This window comes from Budorcas taxicolor, chromosome 1, assembly GCF_023091745.1.
Source record: "Budorcas taxicolor isolate Tak-1 chromosome 1, Takin1.1, whole genome shotgun sequence".
In the NCBI taxonomy this organism is placed as follows: Eukaryota; Metazoa; Chordata; class Mammalia; order Artiodactyla; family Bovidae; genus Budorcas; species Budorcas taxicolor.
This window is the reverse complement of record NC_068910.1, coordinates 130,772,467-130,796,780: the sequence shown is the minus strand read 5'-3', so window position 1 is coordinate 130,796,780 and position 24,314 is coordinate 130,772,467. Positions and strand designations below refer to the sequence as shown.

At 37.9% G+C, this 24,314-nt stretch overlaps 1 protein-coding gene across 1 annotated transcript in view; it reads left to right on the top strand.

The window, feature by feature from the left end:
• IQCB1 (IQ motif containing B1) overlaps positions 1–7,280 on the top strand; it is a 40,681-nt gene extending 33,401 nt beyond the window's left edge. Inside the window, exons 13-15 of the mRNA XM_052642009.1 lie at positions 4,074–4,205; positions 5,810–5,966; positions 6,810–7,280. Of these exons, the coding sequence (XP_052497969.1) occupies positions 4,074–4,205; positions 5,810–5,966; positions 6,810–7,039 (519 nt within the window). The 3' untranslated portion in view covers positions 7,040–7,280. The remainder of the gene's footprint in view (positions 1–4,073; positions 4,206–5,809; positions 5,967–6,809) is intronic.
• Positions 7,281–24,314: the final 17,034 nt, after the last annotated feature.

Below are 24,314 nucleotides of genomic sequence, written 5' to 3'. Positions count from 1 at the left end.
GCCTCATATACTGCAGAGATACCAAAACTATGATGAGATTATTTTTATCAAGTCAGTTCAGTCCTTGACATTAGCCAGTGCTATTTAACTGACAACTACAGTGAATCTTTAAAGTTCTTACCACAAGAATTCTGTAACTGTGTATGGCAACAGATGTTAACTATACCTACTGTGACAGCCGTTTCTGAATATGCACAAATATCAACATTATGTTGGACACCTGAAATATAATATTGTATGTCAATAATATCATACCTCAATTCTAAAAAATAAAGAAGATAAAAAGAACTAAAACTTCAAAAATGGTTGTGAAAGAGCCAAGCCTAAGAATATTTTGAATAAAGAGATTGCCATTCCTGATGACAGTTTGCAGTGGGTGAAGGAGATATAATTGCATTTGTTTATCTGAAATTTGGTCTTTATAAATCATTCACAATCTTAGTTTAAAAACTTGTTTTATACTCCTTAGGAATCGGATGCTGGGAAAATAACTGTTTGCTGTTTACATATCCTGAGTTTGTTTCAAACTAAGAACTACAGAATGCATACCATTTTAGTGGTAGAAAAAAATATTCTCATCACCCAGAACTTTCTGAATGTCTGCTTCTACTCTTCATTTTTGATGAACACAAATGAATAGATTTCTCAGGCCATTCTTGATTTCAGAAATGTGGAAAATGACTTTGAAAGAGCCAAAACCTGAAAATCAAATATTGGAAATGAGTGACAAGCACAAGGGCAGGTCTGACTGCCTTCTAGAATTTTCCGTTTGTGGGATCCACCTATTCATATTCAGTGCATCCAGTTTCCAAAGCTGACTTTGCCAGTGCTTCTAAAGAATTCCACGCTAAAGTGATAAACATGGTTTTTACAGCAATGAATGTGAGATATTTCCTGGCACCAGCAAATAAACCTAACTATTGGTTCTTTTACAAAAAAGTAAAGAAGCTCAGAAAGAAGGTGATGTTTGCTTGCATCTCCTCTCTAGAGCCAGAATGATAGCTAATTCTTGCTACCTGATTATAGAAGAAAAGTACCATGTATACATATCCAATGAAGACCAACTGCAAAAGCACTTAAAAGAACAAGCCATTGGCAGTTGAAAAAAATAAACATTTGGTGATAGATATAATCTCAGAGAGTCCTAAAATAACAAAGAATGAAGAAGAGACAGAGAAAGAGATGTCAAGGTGAACTTTATCTGATCTAAGGGCAAAAATTCCCCTGTTCTGGAAACTTTACTTTTGAGTTCCCGGCATAGCATCATAAACCTGACTTGGTACTAAAAGCAAGAGGCAGAGGAAGGATAGGAAGTATAAGGAAGAAAAATCAAGAAAAGGGAAGAACAGAAGAAAAGGAGAAAAAATCTCTCAATAGAACGAAAACACAGTTGAAGGCTTGAGTACTATAGTAAAAACATAAGGAAAGTTTATATACTAATGTGAAAACCTCCAGCCCCTTTTTACTTCTCAGCTCTCAGTGCTGTCACCCAGGCTTAAATCCTATTGAAAGCATTTTCTTGAGGAAATCTGAACAGTCCAAGAGAATAGTTAAACTCACTTTGAGGTCCTCCGATGAAACAGCCCAGTTCAGTAGCCCTAAAAAGAAGTACATAGTAGATTAACCCTACCCTCATGCTCAGCATTTCTAAACAGCTGAAAGTATTACTGGACATCTGAGGAAAGCTAATGCCAAACAAACAGAATAATACTACTTGGTGGAAACAGCTATTGCAGGGATAAGAAGACATTTTAAATGTATTATTTTCTCAGAGAGCTAAAAGAAAATAATACATGAAACAAAATCAAGATGCTATATAACAGGGAACAAATATAATAAAATTTGCCAGAAAAAATAATACAAGATATAATAAAAGGGATAGGAAAAAAGGTCTGGGAAATCTAGAGAAAGAGGAAAGAGAACCAGTCTAAGAGGTCAAATATCCAAACATGTGAAACAGAGAAGGAAAAAAGGAGAGAAAATAAAATAGTTTGATTTCCCAGAACCAAATACCATGTGGTTTAGTTCAAAAGGACTGACCAACTGTCCATTACAAAGACAGAAATACACTCACATTTATTTCACATTACTGTGAAATACACTGGGAACAAAAGTACTCTTCAACAACATAATTGGAAGCTAAAAGGTATTGGAGTTAGGCTGACACATATTTGAGGGAAAATGACTTCCAATTAGAATTCTGCATCCAACCAAACCATCAGTTAAAAATAAAGATAGACTATAAAGATATATTTATGCATCACAAATCTCTGAAACAAAGGAATAACTCAAGAAAGGAATCCAGAAAACACAAAGGAAAAATGGGAAGAGTCACCAAGATGATGGTGAATGGGGATATCAGTATAATAGCTATACACCAAGAATAGAGAACAATTGATCCAGATTGGAGCAGGTCAAAAAGCTCTGGAATGTATATCCAAGAAAATTAATTTGGTAGATTGCCTGATACGTTTTACTGTAAGGACAATTAGGGCAGAAGTTGTTATATATAATCAGTGGTAAATACGTAGAAAAATAAGGAAAATAACAGAATTATTAATTCCTTGCTTATTTTTCTAATGTATTAAAATATGCAAGGAAGAAAAAAGTAATCATCATATACTGTATGATCATAAAATAAATAGCCTTTATGTAGGCATAATGTAAACACTGAACATGAACATAACTAAAACTATGATTTTATAAAATTGAATATTTAGAGATATAGAAAGTATGTGTGAAAGAGAGCTAAGTCCTTACCTTTCATATAGGAAAATCAATAGATAATACCTGTTACTGAAAAAAATCACAAAAATGTAGATAGAAATAAACATCAGAAGAAAAACCTGAAAGAATTAAAGTTGATGTCTTTGAGCGGAGAGGACAGGATAACTCGGCAGAGAGCTGTAAATTTTTAACAGTTCTTCTAAAATTGATACTTTAAACAATAGAGTTACATCAACAAATTTTTGGAAAGCATCAAATTGTAAAATATATTAGGTTGCAGGTCATGTAGTTTTCTTGCAACTCTTCAGCTCTATAGTTGTAGCACAAAAGAAATTGTAGACAGTATGGAAACAAATGAGCATGATTGTGTTTCAGTAAACATTTGTAGACACTGAATTTTGAATTTCCTTTAATTTTCATGTCATAAAATAATTCTTTTCCTTTTGACCTTCATAATCATATAAAATGTAAAAGGGCTTGTCTGGCGATTGAGACAGTAAAGAATCTGCCTGCAGTGCAGGCGACCTTGATTCAATCCCTGGGTCAGAAAGATCTCCTGGAGAAGGGAATAGGTACCCATTCCAATATTCTTGCCTGGAGAACTCCATGGACAGAGGAGCCTGGCAGGCTACAGTCTATGGGATCGCAAAGAATCGGACATGACTGAGCAACTAACACTTGCACTTCACTTTCAAAATGTAAAAAAATCATTCTTCTCCAGCTACTCAAAAACAGATAGCAGCTGGATTTGATCTGTGGGCCATAATTTTCCAACTTTTGCCTTTAATAATGTGAACGTAGAACTAAGAAGAGTGAAAAAAAATGGACAAAATAAATGTCTTGTCTCCTAATCTTGCCTGTTATAAGATTTCTTATCAGGAATTCATTCTGAAGAACAAAAGGAAGCACATTTGTTTACCAAACTTTTTCTAATATAGTGTCTCCTTGATCTTTACTATCTTTTGGCTAAGTAGAATTGGGGGTCCCTGTTTTCTGTAGACATAGAACCTGTCTTATGGAGATTGAGTGACTTGCCCAAAATCAAACAAGTTTATAAGGGACTAGAACTTAGACTAGAACCCAGAGCTGGTTCCCTGTTTTTTTCTCTTTTTTGCCTTCTGTAAAAATAATACATGAATATTTCCTTATAAAATATTAAAACACTACAAAAGATTGTAATGATAAAGTTATTGTCTTCTGTCACATCTGTCATCTCTCCCTCTATACACACTATAAGTTAACAACTATTACAGTGTTGTCCTACTATATATTGTTGTAGAAAGAAAATAGTTCTATCAGTCAGGGAAGAAAAATCACAAGTTTTGTTTTTGTTTTTTTTTCCCCAGACTCTTAAATTCTTAGCAAAATGCCGTAAGAAAAAAAAACAATTTGCTTCTTGGCCTGGACTCAGAGAACTCACTGATGCACGCAGAATTGAACTGAAACAACAAGTGGATGACTATATCAGAAGACATCCAGTGTGTAGGCTTTTGTGTTACATTATTGCAGTGTGTGATACTCACCAACAAATAAGTGTCTCAGTTGTATGTGTACATTTATTGTTGGCATAAGGTAATGCAATGGCTTTATTGTAGCCTTACTATGGCATTACCTTGACTTTACTATGGCTTTGGAGTCTTATAATTGTGTGGACCGTAAAGTCAATAGTAAAGGACACTTCAGTTCAACTTAGTGGTTTTCCATACTGCATCCGCAAGACTGTTGGTACATCCTTATCAACATTTATTATTTTCACATCCTAATGAACGTGAAGTGGTATTGTGATTTGGGTTTATTTACATTCTGTAATAATTAGTGATTTTTAACATCTCTTTTGTGTTTATTGCTTATTTATATATCCTTCTTTGGAGAAATTTCAATTGAAGTCCTTTACCCATTTTTAATCAGGTTTTTTTTTTTAGTGTTGAGTTTTAGGAATTCTCTGTATATTCTGGATATTAATTCCTTATCAGATGTATGATTTGCAAATATTTTCTTCCATTCTGTGGGCTGCCTTTTACTCTATTGATAGTGTCCTTTGATGCACAAAATTTTTCATTTTGATGAAGTATAATTTGTCTAATTTTTGCTGTTGTCTGTACCTTCACAGTGTCATATTAAAGAAATAATTGCCAAATCTAATATCATAAAGCTTTCCCTCTATCTTTTCTTCTAAGAGTTTTGTAATTTTAGCCCTTATTGTTTAGGGCTTTGATCTCTATTTTTTATTAATGCACTGTGCATGATTCTGATGCATTCTTCTATTTAAAAAAGAAGTACTGCTTAGCCATGCTCTAGTACAGCTGTTACTCTGTGGCTGACAAGTAAGATGTTAGAACAAGGCAGCATCCGTGATCCAGGAACTGGAATACCTGAGAAAACTGTAGTGTTAGAAACTTTATCAGTTTCAGTGTTGAGGTTATGTCATCCTTGTTCTAAATATTAATAATTAGGTCAGTTCCCTTTAAAGTAGCTAACTAGCCAGAAGAATATGATCCTTTGAATGATTCTGTCCCATGTTCTTTGAAATTAGAAGCTATATAATATTATGGCTTAGATAAGTTTGAGAGAAGGAATAGGATAAGAAGTAAGGCAGTTTCTCAGGTGGGGTTCAGAACAAAGGGATTGGTCCTGTTACTCCTCCAGGCCAGTGTCTTTACCAAACCATCTGTAATTTTCACTGTGAGTCCTCAATCTTATCTCTTCTCCCAGAATATTACACTATGTGAGGAAGTGAGGTATAGGAGTATATCAAAAAGAATTTTGCCCACTTGCATTTTCAATGAAATCTGCTTTTAAGAAGTTATTTAATGTTTGTTCAAGAGTACAAGATCGGGCTTCCCTGATGGCTCAGTGGTAAAGAATCTGCCTGCCAATGCAGGAGACATGGGTTCAGTCTCTACTCCAGGAAGATCCCACATGCTTTGGGGCAACTAAGCCCATCCACCATAACTACTGAGTCTGTGCTCTAGAGCCCAGGAGTCACAACTACTGAACCCACATGCAGCAACTAGTGAAAGTGAAACATACTTTGATATATGTGTCCTTCGTGTGACAATTTTCTTCTGTCCTTTGTTCCCAGGGCTCTCAGATATCAGATGTGACCAGCAGGGAGCTCCATTCCCAAGCACAAGAACGACTGCAACACTACTTCTTGGGCAGGGCTCTAGAAGAGAGATCTCAACAGCACAGGGAGGCACTGATGGCTCAGATCAACACCAACATTGAACAGTTGATGAGTATGTGCTCATTCCATTTTTGTTTCCTAAAAGCAACACCCTATGCAAGATTTTGGTGACAGCCATAATCTTCAGAAGGAAAATAGCATTTAGTGGTCTATTAGCTCATTTCCTATCCTCAGAAATTTCTACTTCTGGATCATATCAGCACACAATGTTTTCAACTGATGCAAATCCCATAACCTTCCTGACTGCTTCCCTCAGCCTTTCTATCATTCATATGTACCAACTCAGACAAAGTTATTAATTTCAAAGATGCTGAGCCCTACTAACCAGACTGTTATATAATAAGAAAAGCTTCTTAAGCCTACTTTAAAAGTAGATAATGACAGTATTTTATGGTGCCATTTTATATTTTTAATGAATTGTTTACACAAAAATTAATTCACCTACTTCTCACAACTGCTGATACATTAAATGAGAGATCTCGTCCATGAAGCCAGTGTTTCAGACAGGTTCTGAAACACTTTTATTACTTGTGGAGCAGAAGGGGTCAGGATCCTCTGTTTAGTGCCATTTACTTGTAAATTTTGTATTTTTGAATGGATAGGTGACTAGAACTGAGCCTCTCATCTGTAAGAATTCTGCTATTTGTTTTTAAGTTCCTACTCTTTTAAATAAACCATCTAAAAAATATCTACCTCTTTATTCTTTCCCTTTAAACACAGAAGGATGGGCTACATCTTGTGAATAGTCACATGCCAACTACAGCTGGCAATAATAGACTCAGAGTTAGAATCTAGTTTCTGCTGCTATTGCAGAGTTCCAGCTTTGCAGTTTCTAAGTTTCTGTTTGTCTGGTACAGAACTCTTCCACTCACCTGTTTATTTTTTGTTACTACAGAAGCACCAAGTCTGAAGGAGGCAGAAGGAAAAGATCCTGATCTCTTCCTAAGTAGATCCAGGCCTGTGGCAGCCAAAGCCAAGCAGGCCCATCTTACCACCCTGAAACATATACAAGCACCCTGGTGGAAGAAGCTTGGGGAAGAAGCAGGAGATGATATTGATGTCCCAAAGGATGAACTTAGTATAGAATTAGGAACTTTATTCATTGGTGGAACCAAACCACCTTAAAGGAGTTACCTGGAGGAATGACATATCTATATTTAAATAGATTATATTGGTTCTACCTCTGACATGCTAGTAGACTATTGTTATCCTTAACTCATGGCTTTCTAGAGGTTCTTCTCCAAACAAGACTTGATGGATATAGGCAAAGAGTTATTTTCTACCTCAATTTCAATTCTTTTCTTTTTCCACACCTCCATCCTTGGCCATACATACAAATTGGTATGGCTTTTATTATGAAACTAAATTCAGCATTGTATTCTGTTATTAATACATATTTGAAATGTGATATTTCTTTTTTTGTTTCTGCTGTTTTCCAACTAAAGGTGTTTTCTCAATAAATATTTTCAACAATTGTTCTGAAAAACTTGTCAGGTTTACTTCAACTTTTCACATTTATTGATTTTTCTGTTAAATAGGCTTCCCAGATAGCGCAGTGGTAAAGAATCTGCCTGCAATATAGGAAACACAGGAGGCACAGGTTCAATCCCTGGGTCAGGTAGATCCCCTGGAGGAGGAAATGGCAACCCACTCCAGTTTTCTTGCCTGGAAAATCCCATGAACAGAGGAGCCTGGAGGGCTGTAGTCCATGGGATCTCAAAGAAGCAGACATGACTTAGCAAACGTGCATGCACTCACAGGAAGTGTGCTCTTGGAATTTATTAAGGTGAGAGAAAGAAATGGTCAATAGAAAAACAATTAACTATTTTCTACCAGTGTTTGAATTCAGCTTCTTTCTTATTTCTAAAAGTAACTACATTTAAAAAGTCCACTTTGGATTCAGTGCCAGAATTCTAATAAAACTGCATTCTTTCTATTAAACTAAGAGAATATAACCTACTATTTCCGTTTTGGTCTTGTTTCCTAGGAGTCTCAGAACTAAATGTTTAATTTCTGCTATGATTCTCAATATCTACACGATTATCAGGTTCTAGCCTAACAGTTTTGAATTTCGCTATTATCTGTGTTTTAATACCAAAAGCCACCTCTATTTGTGTTTTGATAATACAAAATTTACGTTAAAATCAATTAAATCATTGACTCCATATCATAAGGAACCTGGAGTGTGCTTTTTCTATAAATGAGTAGAAATACCAGTATTTCTGGATGGAAAGACAAAATACTAGAATGTAAATCCCTCTGAAGTTTAGTAAAATTCTAGTCAAAAATCTAGTGTAATTTTTATTCATAATTTAGAAAATGAGTAAAATTCATTTGTAAAAATAAGCAGATGAGAGTTCTGGTTTCACTTAGAATATAAAAAGTTCCATGAGAACGTTTCTTCCATCTTAACAACAAAAAATTGCAAAGTAATCTATGAAAATCGTTTTTCTTGAGCCTATCAGATAGTTGAGGCCTCAAGATAACCAAATAAATCGAGGGGACTCAGTATCTATGAAATAAACCATTTTATCTTTGAGAGCACAAGAGACAAAAGTGGCTGGAAAAAAATCAACTAAAATTTTAACAGATTCTTAAGGGTGAAGTGTGAGTTGCATGTCAGAATATCTAGGAACTTTTAGAAGTTAGAGCTCTACCAAATATGAGAAAGTTTGGGAGCAGGGCAGGAGACCTGAAAAGATACCTCTGTGGCATAGGCAAACAGGAGATGACAGGCTGCTACTGGGTGACATGCCCAAAGCCTCACCTGCTTTCTGAGACCCTTTTCTTAAAGGTCTTAGGCTGCTGGAGCAGGGGCAGCAAGCCCTGTTACATCTAAGGCTCAGACAAAATTCCATTGCGTTTAAGGAAGGAACAGAAAACCTAGCTGTCGGTGCTGAAGACAGGGGTGATAGGAAATAGTCTACCATGATACAGGTAGAGTCCAGTGTTACTAAGGGAAGTATAGAAATAAAAACCCTTGTTTCCTGGGAGGGAGGCAGAAAATGACATTGGGCCCAGAAATCCTACATCTACACAAAGCAGATGTCTGGTTTAGCTAATGAAAAGGAGCAAACTCCTGCTAAAAATGAACCACAGATATGAAGCAGTTTGACTACCATGGCATAAGAAAGCCCTATCTCCAACCCCAGGAAGAAGAAACTTGGCCTAAAATTTAGGCTGGATCAGGACAAAAGACCACCCAAGTCTCAACAACTAGCCTAGCACCAAGTAATAAGCAGCAGTAGTTAACCACTGGGGTAGGGAAGCATGGAGAGACACCCCTTCCCCGCACTCCCCCACCCCACCCCCTGGCAAAGGCAAACAGGGATGCTTGAAGATGGAGGTAAAGCAGGAACATAGAAAAAACTTCAGCTTTTCAGACCCCACTATAAGCAGAAGGTAATAGCTAAAAAATACAGGCACTTGAAGCCTATAGTACATTGGAAATGAAAAGCCAGACCCGGCTAAACTCCTGAATGGTTTAACTCAGCCTCCCTGCAACACTGCAGTATAATTAATCTTTTAATTTCCGACTTAATGCTGTCTCACTTTCTGACTTAAAATGCTGCTATGTTTACTATAACAAAACTAGTTCAGTATTACTCAGATAAATGAAAAATAAGATTTTAAAAAATATTATTTGATCATCAACGTTTGTCACAATTTAACTTTATTGACTCCTTATTGTAAAATTCAGACTTAAATTGAAAACCACTAGGGCATTCAGGTATGACCTAAATCAAATCCCTTACAATTACACAGTGGATGTAACAAATAAATTCAAGGGATTAGATCTGATAGAATGCCTGAAGAACTATGGACAGAGGTTTGTAACAGTGTACAGGAAGTGGTGGCCAAAACCATCCCCAAGAAAAAGAAATGCAAGAAGGCAAAATGGTTTTCTGAGGAGGGATTACAAATAGCTGAGAAGAGAAGAAAAGTGAAAGGCAAAGGAAAAAGGTAAAGATATACCCAACTGAATCAAGAGTTCCAAAGAATAGCAAGGAGAGATAAGAAAGCCTTCTTAAGTGAACAGTGCAAAGAAACAGAAGAAAACAACAGAATGGGAAAGACTAGAGATCTCTTAAAGAAAATTAAGAGCTACCAAGGGAACACTTCATGCAAAGATGGGCACAATAAAGGACAGAAATGCTAAGCAGAAGAGTGAGAAGAGGTGGCAAGAATACACAGAACTGTACAAAAATGGTCTTTTTTAAAAAAAAGGTCTTAAAGACCCAGACAACCATGGTGGTGTGGTCACTTGCCTAGAGTCAGACATCCTGGAATGTGAAGTCAAGTGGGCCTTAGTAAGCATTGCTACAAACAAAACTAGTGGAGGTGATGGAATTCCAGCTGAGCTATTTCAAATCCTAAAAGATGATGTTATAAAGTGTTGCACTCAGTATGCCAGCCAATTTGGAAAACTCAGCAATGGCCACAGGGCTAGAAAAGGTCTGTTTTCATTCCAATCACAAAGAAGGGCAGTGCCAAAGAGTGTTCAGACTACCATACAGTTGTGCTAATTTCACAAATTAGCAAGGTAATGCTCAAAATCCTTCAACCTAGTCTTCAACAGTATGTGAACCAAGAACTTCCAGATGTACCAGCTGGATTTAGAAAAGGCAGAGGAACCAGAGATCAAATTGCCAACATCTGTTCAGTTCAGTTGAGTTCATTTCAGTTGTTCAGTCATGTCCAATTCCTTGTGACCCCACGGACTGCAGCATGCCAGGCTTGCCTGTCCATCACCAAATCCCAGAGCTTACTCAAACACATGTCCATCAAGTCGGTGATGCCATCCAACCATCTCACCCTCTGTCATCCCCTTCTCCTCCTGCCTTCAGTCTTTCCCAGCATCAGGGTCTTTTCCATTGAGTCCGTTCTTTGCATCAGGTGGCCAAAATATTGGAGTCTCAGCTTCAGCATCAGTTCTTCCAATGACTATTCAGGACTGATTTCCTTTAGGATGGACTGGTTGGATCATAGAAAAAGCAAGAGAGTTCCAGAAAAAAAAAATCTTCCTTGACCTACTCTAAAGCCTTTGACTGTGTGTGTGGATTACAACAAACTGTGGAAAATTCTTAAAGAGATAGGAATATCAGACCACCTTAACTGCCTCCTAAGGAATTTGTATGCAGGTTCAGAAGGAACAATTTAAACCAGACGTGGAACAATAGACTGGGTTCAAAATTGGGAAAGAAGTACGTCAAGGCTATATAATGTCACCCTACTTATTTAACTTCTATGCAGAATACATCATGAGAAATGCCGGACTAGATGAATCAGAAGCTGGAATCAAGATCGAGGGGAGAAATATCAATAGCCTCAGATATGCAGATGATACCACCCAAATGGCAGAAAGCAAAGAGGAACTAAAGAGATTCTTGATGAAGGTAAAAGAAGAGAGTGAAAAAGCTAGCTTAAAACTCAACATTCAAAACCCTAAGATCATGGCATCTAGTCCCATCACTTCATGGCAAATAGATGGGGGAAAAATGGAAACAGTGAGTGGCAGATTTTCTTTTCTTGAGCTCCAAAATCACTATGGATGGTGACTGCAGCTGTGAAATTAAGACATGTATGCTCCTTGGAAGAAAAGTTATGAGAAACATAAACAGTGTACTAAAAAGCAGAGACATTACTTTGCTGACAAAGGTCTGTATAGACAAAGCTATGGTTTTTCCAATAGTCATATATGGAAGTGAGAATTGGACAATAAAAAAAAAGCTGAGCACCAAAGAATTGATGCCTTTGAACTGTGTTGCTGGAGAAGACTTGAGAGTCCCTTGGAGAGCAAGATCAAACCAGTCAATCCTTAAGGAAATCAACCCTGAATAGTCACTGGAATGACTGATGCTGAAGCTGAAGCTCTAATACTTTGGCCACCTGATGCAAAGAGCCTACTCATTAGAAAAGACCCTGATGCTGGGAAAGACTGAGGGCAGGAGAAGGGGTGACAGAGGATGAGATGGTTGAATGGCATCACTGACTCGATGGACATGAGTTTGAACAAACTTCAGGAGGTGGTGAAGGACAGGGAAGCCTGGTGTGCTGCAGTCCACGGGGTCACAAAGAGTTGGACATGACTGAGCAACTGAATAGCAACAACTTTATTGGATGTCTTGCTCACATCATAGCTCATTTTCTATACAGAATAGAGTACTAGAGTGGGTATAATACAAATAGAGACCCAATACATAACATTTATTTTTATAAACCTATAGAGTGAGTGTCTAGAAATAGAAATTTCTGCTAGTTAATAGAAATTCCATAGAAAAGCTATTCTGCATCCTGTTTTTCATTTTAGGAATATTCATATCTGTTTAAGTCATTTTCAAATTATGACAAATAGAATCTAAAGGCATGATTGCTATTATAATGATTAAATTTTGAAGATTTTATTCACCTTATAAGTGAAAGTTTGTTTGCATTGACCAGCATCTCACTATTTCACCTTCTAGGCCTTGGTAACCAATCTACCTTCTGAGTTTGACTTTTTTTTTTTTCAAGTAAAATCATACAGTTTTTCTCTCTCTGGCTTATTTCACTTAGCACAGTATCCTCCAGGTTCATCTTTGTTGTCACAAATGCAGGATTTCCTTCCTTCTTGTGACCAAATAATATCATGTTTATATTTTCTCACATCTTCTTTATCCATTCATCCATTAACACCTAGGTTTTTTTTCGCAACCTGTTAATGATTATGAATAATGCTGCAATGATGTCTCTGGGATACTGATTTCATTTCCTTCAGATATATACCCAAAACGGGGATTTCTGAGTTACATGGTAGTTCTATTTGGGGAATGGGAGTGCTAAGGAATCTCTATACTATTTTCCATAATGGTTAAATGAATTTACATTCCTACCATGTACAAAGGTTTCCTTTTCTCCATATTTTCTCAACACTTGTTACCTCATTTTCTTTTTTCTTTAATATAAAATCCATCTTAACAGGTGTGAGGTGTTATCTCATTGTAGTTTTGATTTGCATTTCCCTGATGGTTATTGATATTGAGCACATTTTCATGTACTTTTTGGCCATTTGTGCCAAGAAGTTATTTAGGCATATAATGCTATCCACTGGAATTAATTCAAACTCCACAAGTTGAGGTTATCCCCAACAAAACTTCCCTCACTTCAGATGCCATAAATTCAGGTGTACCCAGGCTGCCCACACTTCTGACCAACTGACCACAAATTTGGGAACTGATGCAAACCTATGAGGTTTGATAATTCGCTAGAACAAATCAGAGAACTCAGGAAATATTATACTTTTGAATAGTTTTGCTGTAATGATACAAATAAGATTTAGCCAAGTAAAGAATTTGTTGGGCAAGAGTTTGGAGGATCTCAAACATAGAGCTTCCATGCCCTCTCCCCATGGAATCAGGATGCATTACCCTCTCTCCATAGCACACTGATGTGCTCACCAATCAGGAAGTTCAACTGAGCCTTAATGTTCAGAGTTTTCACTGGAGTTTCATTACATAAGCATAATTAATTGTACTATTGGCCATGTGATTTAAATCAATCTTCAGCCCCTGCCACCTCTCCAATGGTCAGGAAATCAAGCTTATATATGGCTCACAGCCTTAACACTTTAGTCCCTTTACACCCACCACAAATAATAAACACACTCTTGTCACTTGGGAAATTTCAAGGGTTTAGAAGCCCCATCTCAGGAACTCAAGGCAAAGAACAAATCCTTTCTTATAAAACACCCTCACATTAACTGTCTGATATAAAGAGAGATGTACCCATATCTGGGCATAAGCAGTATCTACCTTACTCTTTTCTGTTCTATACTGTATGATGTTTAGTCAAAAACTGAGACACACAAAAAAGCTGGGGAAAGAAACCAACTTTCATCAAGAGATAACAAAACGATATTCAGAGATGACTCAGATATTGGAACATACACAGAAAAAGATGTTAATAACTGTGATTAATAAAAGAAAAATGTAAAAGTTGACAACATGTATAAAGAAATGGGGAATTTCAGAGATGTAAGTTTAAAAATAGATTAGTGGAAATGCTAGGAAAAGTACAATATCAGAAGTTAAGTTCATTAGCAGTTCTTTGACAAGTTCATTAGCAGACTAGAATTGAATAAAAAATATATGAATTTGTCAATACATTAATAGAAATGTTCCAAACAGAAACACCAAAAGAAAAGAAAAGATGAGGGGTGGAGAAGTAGGGAGAATAGAGCCTCCAAGAGCTATGAAACATACTAGCAGTATAACATGCAAGTAACTGGAGTTCCAAAAGTAGAAGAAAGAGAACTTAGGTAGAAGAAGGTAAAGGAAATTGGCTAAGGACTTTTGAAAATTAATGAAATGTAGATCCAATAATCCCAGAGATTCTCACCAGGATAAATAACATTTATGTTAAAAATGTAAAATCACACCTAAATACATGATAGTTACATTGTTTCAAATCAAATATAAATAGAAAATCATGAGAGCAGAGAAAAAAGAAAAATCATATACCAAGGAACAAATAGAGTTTTGCTAGATTTCTCATGAGAAACTATACAAGCCTGAAGACAATGGAAATGACATCTTTAGAATGCTAAAAGAAAAAAATATCAACTCAGAATTCCATATACAGCAATAATATCTACCAGAAAATGAAAATAAAGATTTTTCCAGAAAAACAAAGCTGATTATAAAGGAAAAACTTCAAAAAACGAAGATCATGGCACCTGGTTCCATCACTTCATGGTAAATAGATGGAGAAACAATAGAAATAGTGACAGACTTTATTTTCTTGGGCTCCAAAATCACTGTGGACAGTGACTGCAGCCATGAAATTAAAGATGCTCACTCCTTAGAAGAAAAGTAATGACAAACCTAAACAGCATATTAAAAAGCAGAGACATTACTTTGCCAACAAAGGTCCATCTAGTCAAAGCTATGGTTTTTCCAGTAGTCATATATAGATGTGAGAACTGGAAAATAAAAAAAGGCTGAACACCAAGGAATTGACGCCTTCAAACTGTGTTGCTGGAGGAGACTTGAGAGTCCCTTGGAGAGCAAGATCAAACCAGTCAATCCTAAAGGAAATCAACCCTAAATATTCACTGGAAGGACTGATACTGAAGTTGAAGCTCCAATACTTTCGCCATCTGATGAGACGAGCCGACCCATTGGAAAATACCCTGATGCTGGGAAAGATTCAAGGCAGGAGAAGGGACGACAGAGGATGAGATGGTTGGATGGCATCACTGACTCAATGGACATGAGTTTGAGCAAAGTCCAGGAGATGGTCAAGGACAGGTGTTGCTAACATCAAAACTACTATATTCCTTTTGCTATATCCAATTACATTGATTAATATCCTTCAGGTGCCTAAAAGATAAAGAATATGGAGGTCTGGCAGCAGTCATTGACTCAAACTGAAACCCATCACCAATATGATTTTTAGCTTTTTAGAAAAGGCTCTATATCTTTAAGATGCTTTAAGCTTCGTGCCTCTCGTGGTTGAGGGGCTGTAAACAATCACAAGTTGTAAAAGTCTCTAACTGTCAGGCAAGTTAGAGAGCCATCAGAGGGGTTTGAGCTGAGACACTCCTTTTATATGCAGGAGACTGTTAACTGGAGCTCTAAGTTAACTCTTTCCAGAGAAAGGTGGTCGGGGATAGCCCCCCGTTATGTCAGAAGAGTGAAAAGCACAGTACAATAAAGCAGGCAGACTCTGGTTTGGGGGGTAGATGCTCAGGAAAATCCAGGGGTACCCCTGAGGCCTGATCTCAGCTTTTGCCTTTTGCCAGGCCCCCTTCCTCATGACCTTTGCCATGGGCGGGATTCCCCATGCTGGCTCCCAGCAGACAGGGAAGCCTGACGTGCTGTAGTCCATGGTGTTGCAAAGAGTTGGACACAACTGAGTAACTGAATAAAATCAAAGATTTTTTAGACAGAAGAAACAAGATAGAGATTAGAGCTACACAAAGAAAAAAGTGAGGGAAATTGTAAAAATTAAATATAAAATTTTTTTCTTATTTTTAATCAATTTAAAAGTTAATTTACTGTCAAAGGTAGAGAATCTTAAAAGCAGCAAAAGAGAAGTGACTTTTCATGTACAAAATATCCTCAGAAAAATATCAGCAGAATTTTCACCAGAAATTTTACAGGCCAAAAAGCAGTGGGCCAATATATTTAAAGTGCTAAAAGAAAATACCTGTCAATGGAGAATCCTTTATCTGACAAAACTGTAATTCAGGAGTGTGAGAGAAAAGCAGAGGAAGTTGATTATCACTAGACCTGCCCTGCAAGAAATGTTTAAGAGAGTCCTGCAGGGTGAAATGAAACGACATTAGATAGTCAGAGCTGGTATAAAGAAACAAATATCTCTATGAAGGGATCTGGGTGAAGGCAGGCATCTGATTGAAGACAACAGCATCTAAGAAAATAGAAACCTTACCATTTGGATGATTCAGTGTACATACCGTGGAGTCATGGCTGTGGTTTTTCCATAGACTCCTAATCATTTCCTATTTAGGACTGTTGCAAAATAATTCATAAATGTAATGGCAATATGTAAAGTCTCAAAGGATGCCAGAGAAGTTATACATTTAAAATATGATCTAGGGGAGAAAAAAGCATTTATAGGAATCAGTCTCATGGGTCACATTTAATTTTAAAATAAAAGGAACGATGTGGAAACATTAGGCCTGTGCATGTGTGCTCAATCACTTTGTTGTATCCGACTCTTTTGTGACCCCATGGACTGTAGGCCACCAGGCCACTTTATCCACAGGATTTCCCAGGCGTGAATATTGGAGTGAGAGGCCATTTCCTCCTCCAGGAGATCTTCTCCATCCAGGGATTGAGCCCATGTTTGTTGCATCTCTTGCATCTCCTGCATCGGCAGGCAGATTCTCTACCACTGCACAACCTAGGAATCCCAATATTAGTCCAGTTTGTTTTAAAATGTCTATTTCTGACTTATAAATGTATTTTCTTGAGTTTGAAAATGTTTCAAATAAATGAGGGAGACATGATGTTCTCATAGACCTTATTTCTTCTTTGCCAAAGTGTCAAGGGCATTCATGGCAACATAGCTGTATTTCCACAGCTACTCACTCATATGACTTAAAGGGCTTAAAAATTATACTTCAAAACACTGTTTGCTATTTCTTAATAAAATTTTTAACATTCTACTTACTTCAGTTTTTCAATGAGTTTTTTGAACAGAGGTTCTATAGTTTCTTTGTCAGCCAAAGAAAGGAACTGACTGAAGAGTTGTGTTCTGTAGGCAAAAGTTAACTGGCACATACCTAAAGTCTGTAAGACTAAAAATTGTTTGGAGAGTTGTAAATCTGTATGTAGTCGTTGGATTAATGAGTTTCAAATTATATAACTCAGGCAACATAACTTTTCTTTAAAATTAACGTCTTTTCCCTTTGGGCTTCCATGGTGGCTCAGATGGTAAAGAATCTGCCTGCAGTGTAGGAGGCCTGGGTTCAATACTGGGTCGGGAAGATCCCTTGGAGATGGAAATGGCAACCCGCTCCAGTATTCTTGCCTGGGGAATCCCATGGACCAAGGAGTCTGGCAGGCTACAGTCCATGGGTTGCAAACAGTCAGACATGATTGGGCGAATAACACTTTTCCCTTCAGGAGTCTACAATATAAAACAACAATTTTCAATGTGTTGCCCATGGACCCCTGTAAGAAGTGGTCCTGAGACCCCTTCAGTTACCAAAGGGTCAAAACTATTTTCATAATAATACTAAGATGTTATTTGCCTTTTATACTGTGTTGATATTTACACTGATAGTACAGAAGCAATGGTGGTGAAACTGCTGGCACAAATCAAGGCAGAGGCACCTGACTGCTGCAATAACCACTGCATTCTTCATAGCCATACATTCATAGTATTGGAAACAAAATATGACCTTCACTTAAGAATGTTCTTAATAAAGGAGTAAAAATTAATTTTATTTAACTTCAACTTTAATATATTAATATGAATTCACATTTGAATACATATAAATGTTAATTAAAAATAAAATTACATAAACTGACAATTCAGTAAATCATATTTGAAAATATTATATCTATTGTATCTGTATGTAGGAAATACTATTTTTGTGTGTGCTTTTCATCATTTCTGCACATTTGGTGATGACGTATTAGTAGATTGAACTCAGTCATGGTGGGTTTGCCTACACCACAGAAATCAGTAAATGGTACCCCTAAAGAAATATTTTCCCCAGATGTTAAACATTTACAAGCACATCACTAGATATAACTGACTCACTGGAAAAGACCCTGATGCTGGGAAAGATTGAAGGCAGGAGGAGAAGGGCATGACAGAGGATGAGATAGCTGGATGGCATCACCGACTCAATGGACATGAGTTTGAGCAAGCTCTGGGAGTTGATGGACAGGGAAGCCTGGCGTGCTGCAGTCCATGAGGTCACAGAGTCAGACATGACTGAGCGACTGAACTAAACTGAAACAAAAGTTCAGTGGTATACGCGATTTTGTGTGTCAACTTGATTGGGCTAAAGTATACCCAGACAGCTGGTAAAAACAATATTTCTGGGTGTGTCTGTGAGAGCATTTCCGAAAGAGATTAGCATTTGAATCAATAGGCTGAATAAAGAAAATCTGCCCTCACCAGTGTGGGCAGGCATCATCCATCTGCTGAGGGCCCAAACAGAAGAAAAAAGGTGAAAGAAGGGCAAATTCTTCTTGTCTTTTTCTAAGCTAGGATGGCAGGCATAGTAGCTTCTGGTTCTCAGGCATTTCAGACTCTGGGACTTAACGCCAGCAGTGTCCAAGTTCTCAAGCCTTTGGCATCATACTGGGAGTTATACCATTGACTCCCATAGTATTCAGGCCTTTGGACTGGGACTAAATTATACCTCTGACTTTCCTGGTTCTCCAGTTTGCAGAAGGCAGCTTGTGGGAATTCTCATCCTTTATAACCAATAATTGAGCCAATTTCTATACTCAGTCTCAGTTCAGTCACTCAGTTGTGTCTGACTCTTTGCAACCCCATGAACCACAGCACGCCAGGCCTCTGTCCATCACCAACTCCCAGAGTTTACCCAAACCCATATCCATTGAGTCGGTGATGCCATCCAACCATCTCATCCTCTGTCGTCCCCTTCTCTTCCTGCCCTCAAACCCTCCCAGCATCAGAGTCTTTTCCAATGAGTCAGCTCTTCACATCAGGTGACCAAAGTATTGGAGTTTCAGCTTCAACATCAGTCCTTCCAATGAACACCCAGGACTGATCTCCTTTAGGATGGACTGATTGGATCTCCTTGCAGTCCAAGGGACTCTCAAGAGTCTTCTCCAACATCACAGTTCAAAAGCATCAATTCTTCAGCGCTCAGCTTTCTTTATACTCCACCTCTCACATCCATACATGACCACTGAAAAAACCATAGCCTTGACTAGATGGACCTTTGTTGACAAAGTAAGGTCCTGCTTTTGAATATGCTATCTAGGCTGGTCATAACTTTCCTTCCAAGGAGTAAGCATCTTTTAATTTCATGGCTGCAATCACCATCTGCAGTGACTTTGAAGCCCAGAAAAATAAAGTCAGCCACTGTTTTCACTGTTTCCCCATCTATTTGCCAGGAAGTGATGGGACCGGATGCCATGATCTTAGTTTTCTTAATGTTGAGCTTTAAGCCAACTTTTTCACTCTCCTTTTTCACTTTCATCAAGAGGCTCTTGAGTTCTTCACTTTCTGCCATAAGAGTGGTGTCATCTGCATATCTGAGGTTACTGATATTTCTCCTGGCAATCTTGATTCCAGATTGTGCTTCTTCCAGCCCAGCGTTTCTCATCATGTACTCTGCATAGAAGTTAAATAAGCAGGGTGACAATATACAGCCTTGACATACTCCTTTTCCTATTTGGAACCAGTCTGTTGTTCCATGTCCAGTTCTAACTGTTGCTTCCTGACCTGCATATAGGTTTCTCAAGAGGCAGGTCAGGTGGTCTGGTATTCCCATCTCTTTCAGAATTTTCCAGTTTATTGTGATCCACACAGTCAAAAGGCATTGGCATAGTGAATAAAGCAGAAATAGATGTTTTTCTGGAACTCTCTTGCTTTTTCGATGATGCAGCAGATGTTGGCAATTTGATCTCTGGTTCCTCTGCCTTTTCTAAAATCAGCTTGAACATCTGGAAGTTGAAGGTTCACATATTGCTGAAGCCTGGCTTGGAGAATTTTAAGCATCATTTTACTAGCATGTGAGATGAGTGCATATATAACTATTTATCTATTAGAAAAGACATAGAGTTTCTCTTTTTCTGGAGAACCCCAATCCTGAGTCCTAACTAATATTTAAGTATATTAGGCAGTCCTGAAACCTAAAGGTTTAAGCACTCTTGATCTAACATAATCATTGCAGCATTAGTCTTTAGCAGTTGGTCCCTTCCCTAGTCTATTTGAGAATGCAAGGATATGCTATTCATAGACCCATCACCAAATCATCCCGCCTTGCCTCTTTTCAGTAACCTAATTATACTATTACTGCTACTGCTAAATAATAAACATTTATTGTGTGATATATGCCTGACTCTGGTATTTTATAATCATTATCTCATTTATTCCTTACAACAACCCTACAAGATAGGAACATTTATAATTTTCATTTTATAGATGTGAAAACTGAAGCTGTGAGACATTGACTAATTTGCCCAAGTTTAAAGCCAGGTCTAATCAATTCTAAAATGAACCCCTTATTCATTTCAGTTAATCATTTCCTTACTCACTCACTCTTTTGGTACTTGAGATTTTTGTAGATATTTAATTAGTTGTGTGAAAATGTCCCATTTGTTTTACAGAACACTTCTTAAGAGTTGGGATGGTGCTCTATAATTTTTTTAGTCCCTTCACTATTACTGCAATATGTTTAGTTGCTTAGTAGTGTTTGACTCTTTGCAACCCCCTGGAGTGCAGCCCACCAGGCTTCTCTGTCCGTGGGATTCTCCTGGCAGGAACACTGGATTGGGTAGCCATTCCCTTCTCCAGGGGATCTTCCTGACCCAGTAATTGAACTGGGGTCTTCTGCATTGCACTAGGATTCTTTATCAGCTGAGATACCAAAGAAGCCCATTTTATATATATTATTGCAATACTTATGCACTTTGAGGTGTTCGATTAATCATTAAAGACTGAGTTCTCAGTACTTGACAAAGTGTCTATTATATCAGAGATTTTAAACTAACATACTAGTGAATACCTATAAGCATCTATGATGTAAAAAGTCCTGCGCTAGATGCAGAAGGCAGATACAGTTTCTGCTAATGGAGCTTATGTTCCAAAAGAAGAGATAAACATTTAACAAAGAAATGATTTAATGTGTGATGACTATTATTTTGCAGGAAATAATGTGTACCCGAGAGTCACTTAATCTGGGAGACGGTGAGAAGAAGCCACTCAAAGAAGTGAAATAAAGAATGGACTGAGCAGCTCAAGGAGTAAAAGAAGAGTGTTTCATGGAGAGAGAATGAAAAAATACTATATTTATTCAACCAATGTATTATGAAGAAGGTACTTGGTAATTTTTTTTCGAGTGTGGATTTGGCTAGCACACATGAAAAAGTGGTCTTGCCCTTCATTAGAGACCAAGAAATTTTAAGTGCTTTGACTTTCATGTAATACACTAAAAAAAAAAAAAAAAAAAAAAAAGGCAGAATAGAAAGATTAAGTAAATCAAGTTAAAAAATATGAAAGGAATAAACTGGCTGCATAGAATGCCCATATGGCACGCAGAAGACAAGAAAGTGGAGGCGAGGTCCTAGATGGCTATCTCTAGAATATGCAACCCTCCACACTACACAAGTGTAAAGAAGTCACATAGCTTGATGGGAAAGAGTCTCCCAGGGAGCGGAGACTCAACACGTGTCCCTTCAGGAGTCCTATTAAGGTGTCTTATTCCTGGATCTATAAATTATGCAGCCAAATCTTTCATTCATATTAACCAGTCTTTCTTATGTCTGTCAACTCAATTAAAATGTAAGGAAAGGAAATGAGCTTGGTAATCTTGAAGGCTGAGATGAATAAAGCAGGAGAGAAAGGCTAGGACTGCACTTACTTCAGGAATCAGAAGACAGGTTGTTAACTGCTGGTTATATAAAACCTATTAATAACTTAGTTTTGACTCTTGGTTGAATATACTTTCCTAAACAGCATGCTTAGAACTCTAAAGTAGTAAATGCAGAAAATATCTTAACTGTTAAATAAAGCTTCTAATAAAGATTAAGAAGAGTTCATTGAGCAGGACACACCTAGGACAATTTAAAGATGTATAGGAGGTCTATAGACTTTCTCACAATATCTGCTCTAAATGCAAATTATCAAATTTATTATATCAGTGATGGTGAAGTGACTTTGTTCATCTTGGTGATGTTCTTAACTAGGAATATTGATTAAGGTAGGCTTTAGTGATACAGTCCTTGAAAGTACCTATGAAGCATATCAGAGATGTCCTTTTGATGTGTAACTTGAGTTCTAGTGGCCTCTTTGTGCCAGTATATTCTCATCAAATACAGTTGTCTCCTGAAGGACTTTTAGAGTACTCTCCAAAAGAGGGGCCTGCCACATTCCCTAAGATACATGATAAGAACATTCTTCAAATTGAAGGGCTAGAAAAGTCTCCATCACATAGCTTGCTTAAAGGCCTGAGATTTATTCTTAGATTCCAAGTGAAAAAATAAACCACATCATTTCCTGACACATGGTTGGTGCTTAGTAAGTATTTGTTGAATCAGTGAAGAATGAGAGGAATTTTCTGAATGATTAAGAATTTTCTCTTTGATTTCAGATTCCTTACGCTCTTGGCTGTAAGTGCCTCATGATAAGAAAGTCACCATTGCTCCTCATACAACTTCTTCATATATTGGAAATGCTCAGTAACAATTCATACAGAAACAGTAGCTGAGTTCCTATGGCATAAATGTTTTTTCTCCTCTACAAAATGCCATGGAGCAGCTCCCAGAAAGACCATGCCTGGGAGACAATTCTTGTCACCTCCCAGGCAAGGAAGCCTGGCCTCTTCAGCTCTCCTCTTCTCCTATGTGCTAGGGCCACTGCTTGGCCCTGCCCCTCTTTGGGCAAAGTTGCTGCTTGAGGATGCTCAAAAAGAACTGAAAGATAGTATCAAAACAGGAGCATAACTTGGCAAGTATCTGTATCCCTCAGGCATTTCTGATGCCTCTGAGAAGCCTGTACCAGAACATCCACTCTGCACTTAAAACCCTCTCAAGAAACACTCTGCCATCCTTGTTCCCCATCCCAAAGTTCATCCAGTAGGAGGTAAGGAGACACCTGCAGCTTCACAGATAGAAGAGGCCTTCAGATCCCAACCTCTTCCATCCTCAAAGATAGAACTATCTATAGGGACTCAGGAAGAGCAAAAACTGGAGCGAAATACACATCAAGGGGGCTGCTGTACCTTCCAAGTTTCAAGGAGACAAGAAGCTGAAAGAAAAGTCATCAGGCCTGGACTCAGTTTTCCTAAAGTCAGGTTGGTCTCTCTATGGGTCTAGTGCCTAATCAGGAGTGCCAACATTCCCAGGAGGAAAAGTTCAAGAAAGTTCAAAAAAGAACAAAAGTTCCAATTCCTGTAGACAGCCTCCTCTGACATCAGATCTAGGAGTTAATTAACATGAAGGATGACTACCAACACCAACATGGAGACAAATGGCCTGAAGTCTAGCCGACGTCATATTGGCCTCCTTGGGACACCAGAGCAAGGCCCAAGTAGTTCACAGAGCAGTGGTCCCTCTGGTTTCATCATAGGTGGGACACCAGTTCCCATCTGCTGTGGCTCCATTCTGTAGGTAGCCCCTAGTCAAGAGATGGGCACCGAAGTATGCACAGGTATCTCTGCACTTCCAGAGGAACACCCCTGCCTCATTACTTCTAAGAACCAGGGGTTTCAGAAGAACAATGTTTTCTTAAACTTTCAGTACTGGATATTTGGTACATTCTGGATCCTTTTGGGATTTTTGCTGATGTAGAGGAATATAGCCTACCTATAAAGATCCAGACGTCTGCAGGCAAGTATACACAGATACTTTCATACAAAACCCAGATCTCATAATTTAGGCTTCTTCGTCCCCTCTGGAATCTTAATCCCTAAGGATTTTATTTGATGACTGTATTTAAATATAACTCACAGAGACCAGATACTTGAGAGGTCTGCAAATTATCAGGGAGAAATTTCAGCTGTTGATAGAGTCAGCTGGGTGCCTTAACCCTGAACAGCTGCAGTTGATAATCAGCAACATTCCCCTGTTAACTGACCTCAAATAAAATCTCTGGGAGAGCCTGCAGAATAAGCCCTGCAAGCCCTGGCTCACGTTGGCCCTGGAAGGGCTGCCCTCTATGTTCCAAGTTTCAAGAAGTACAGGAG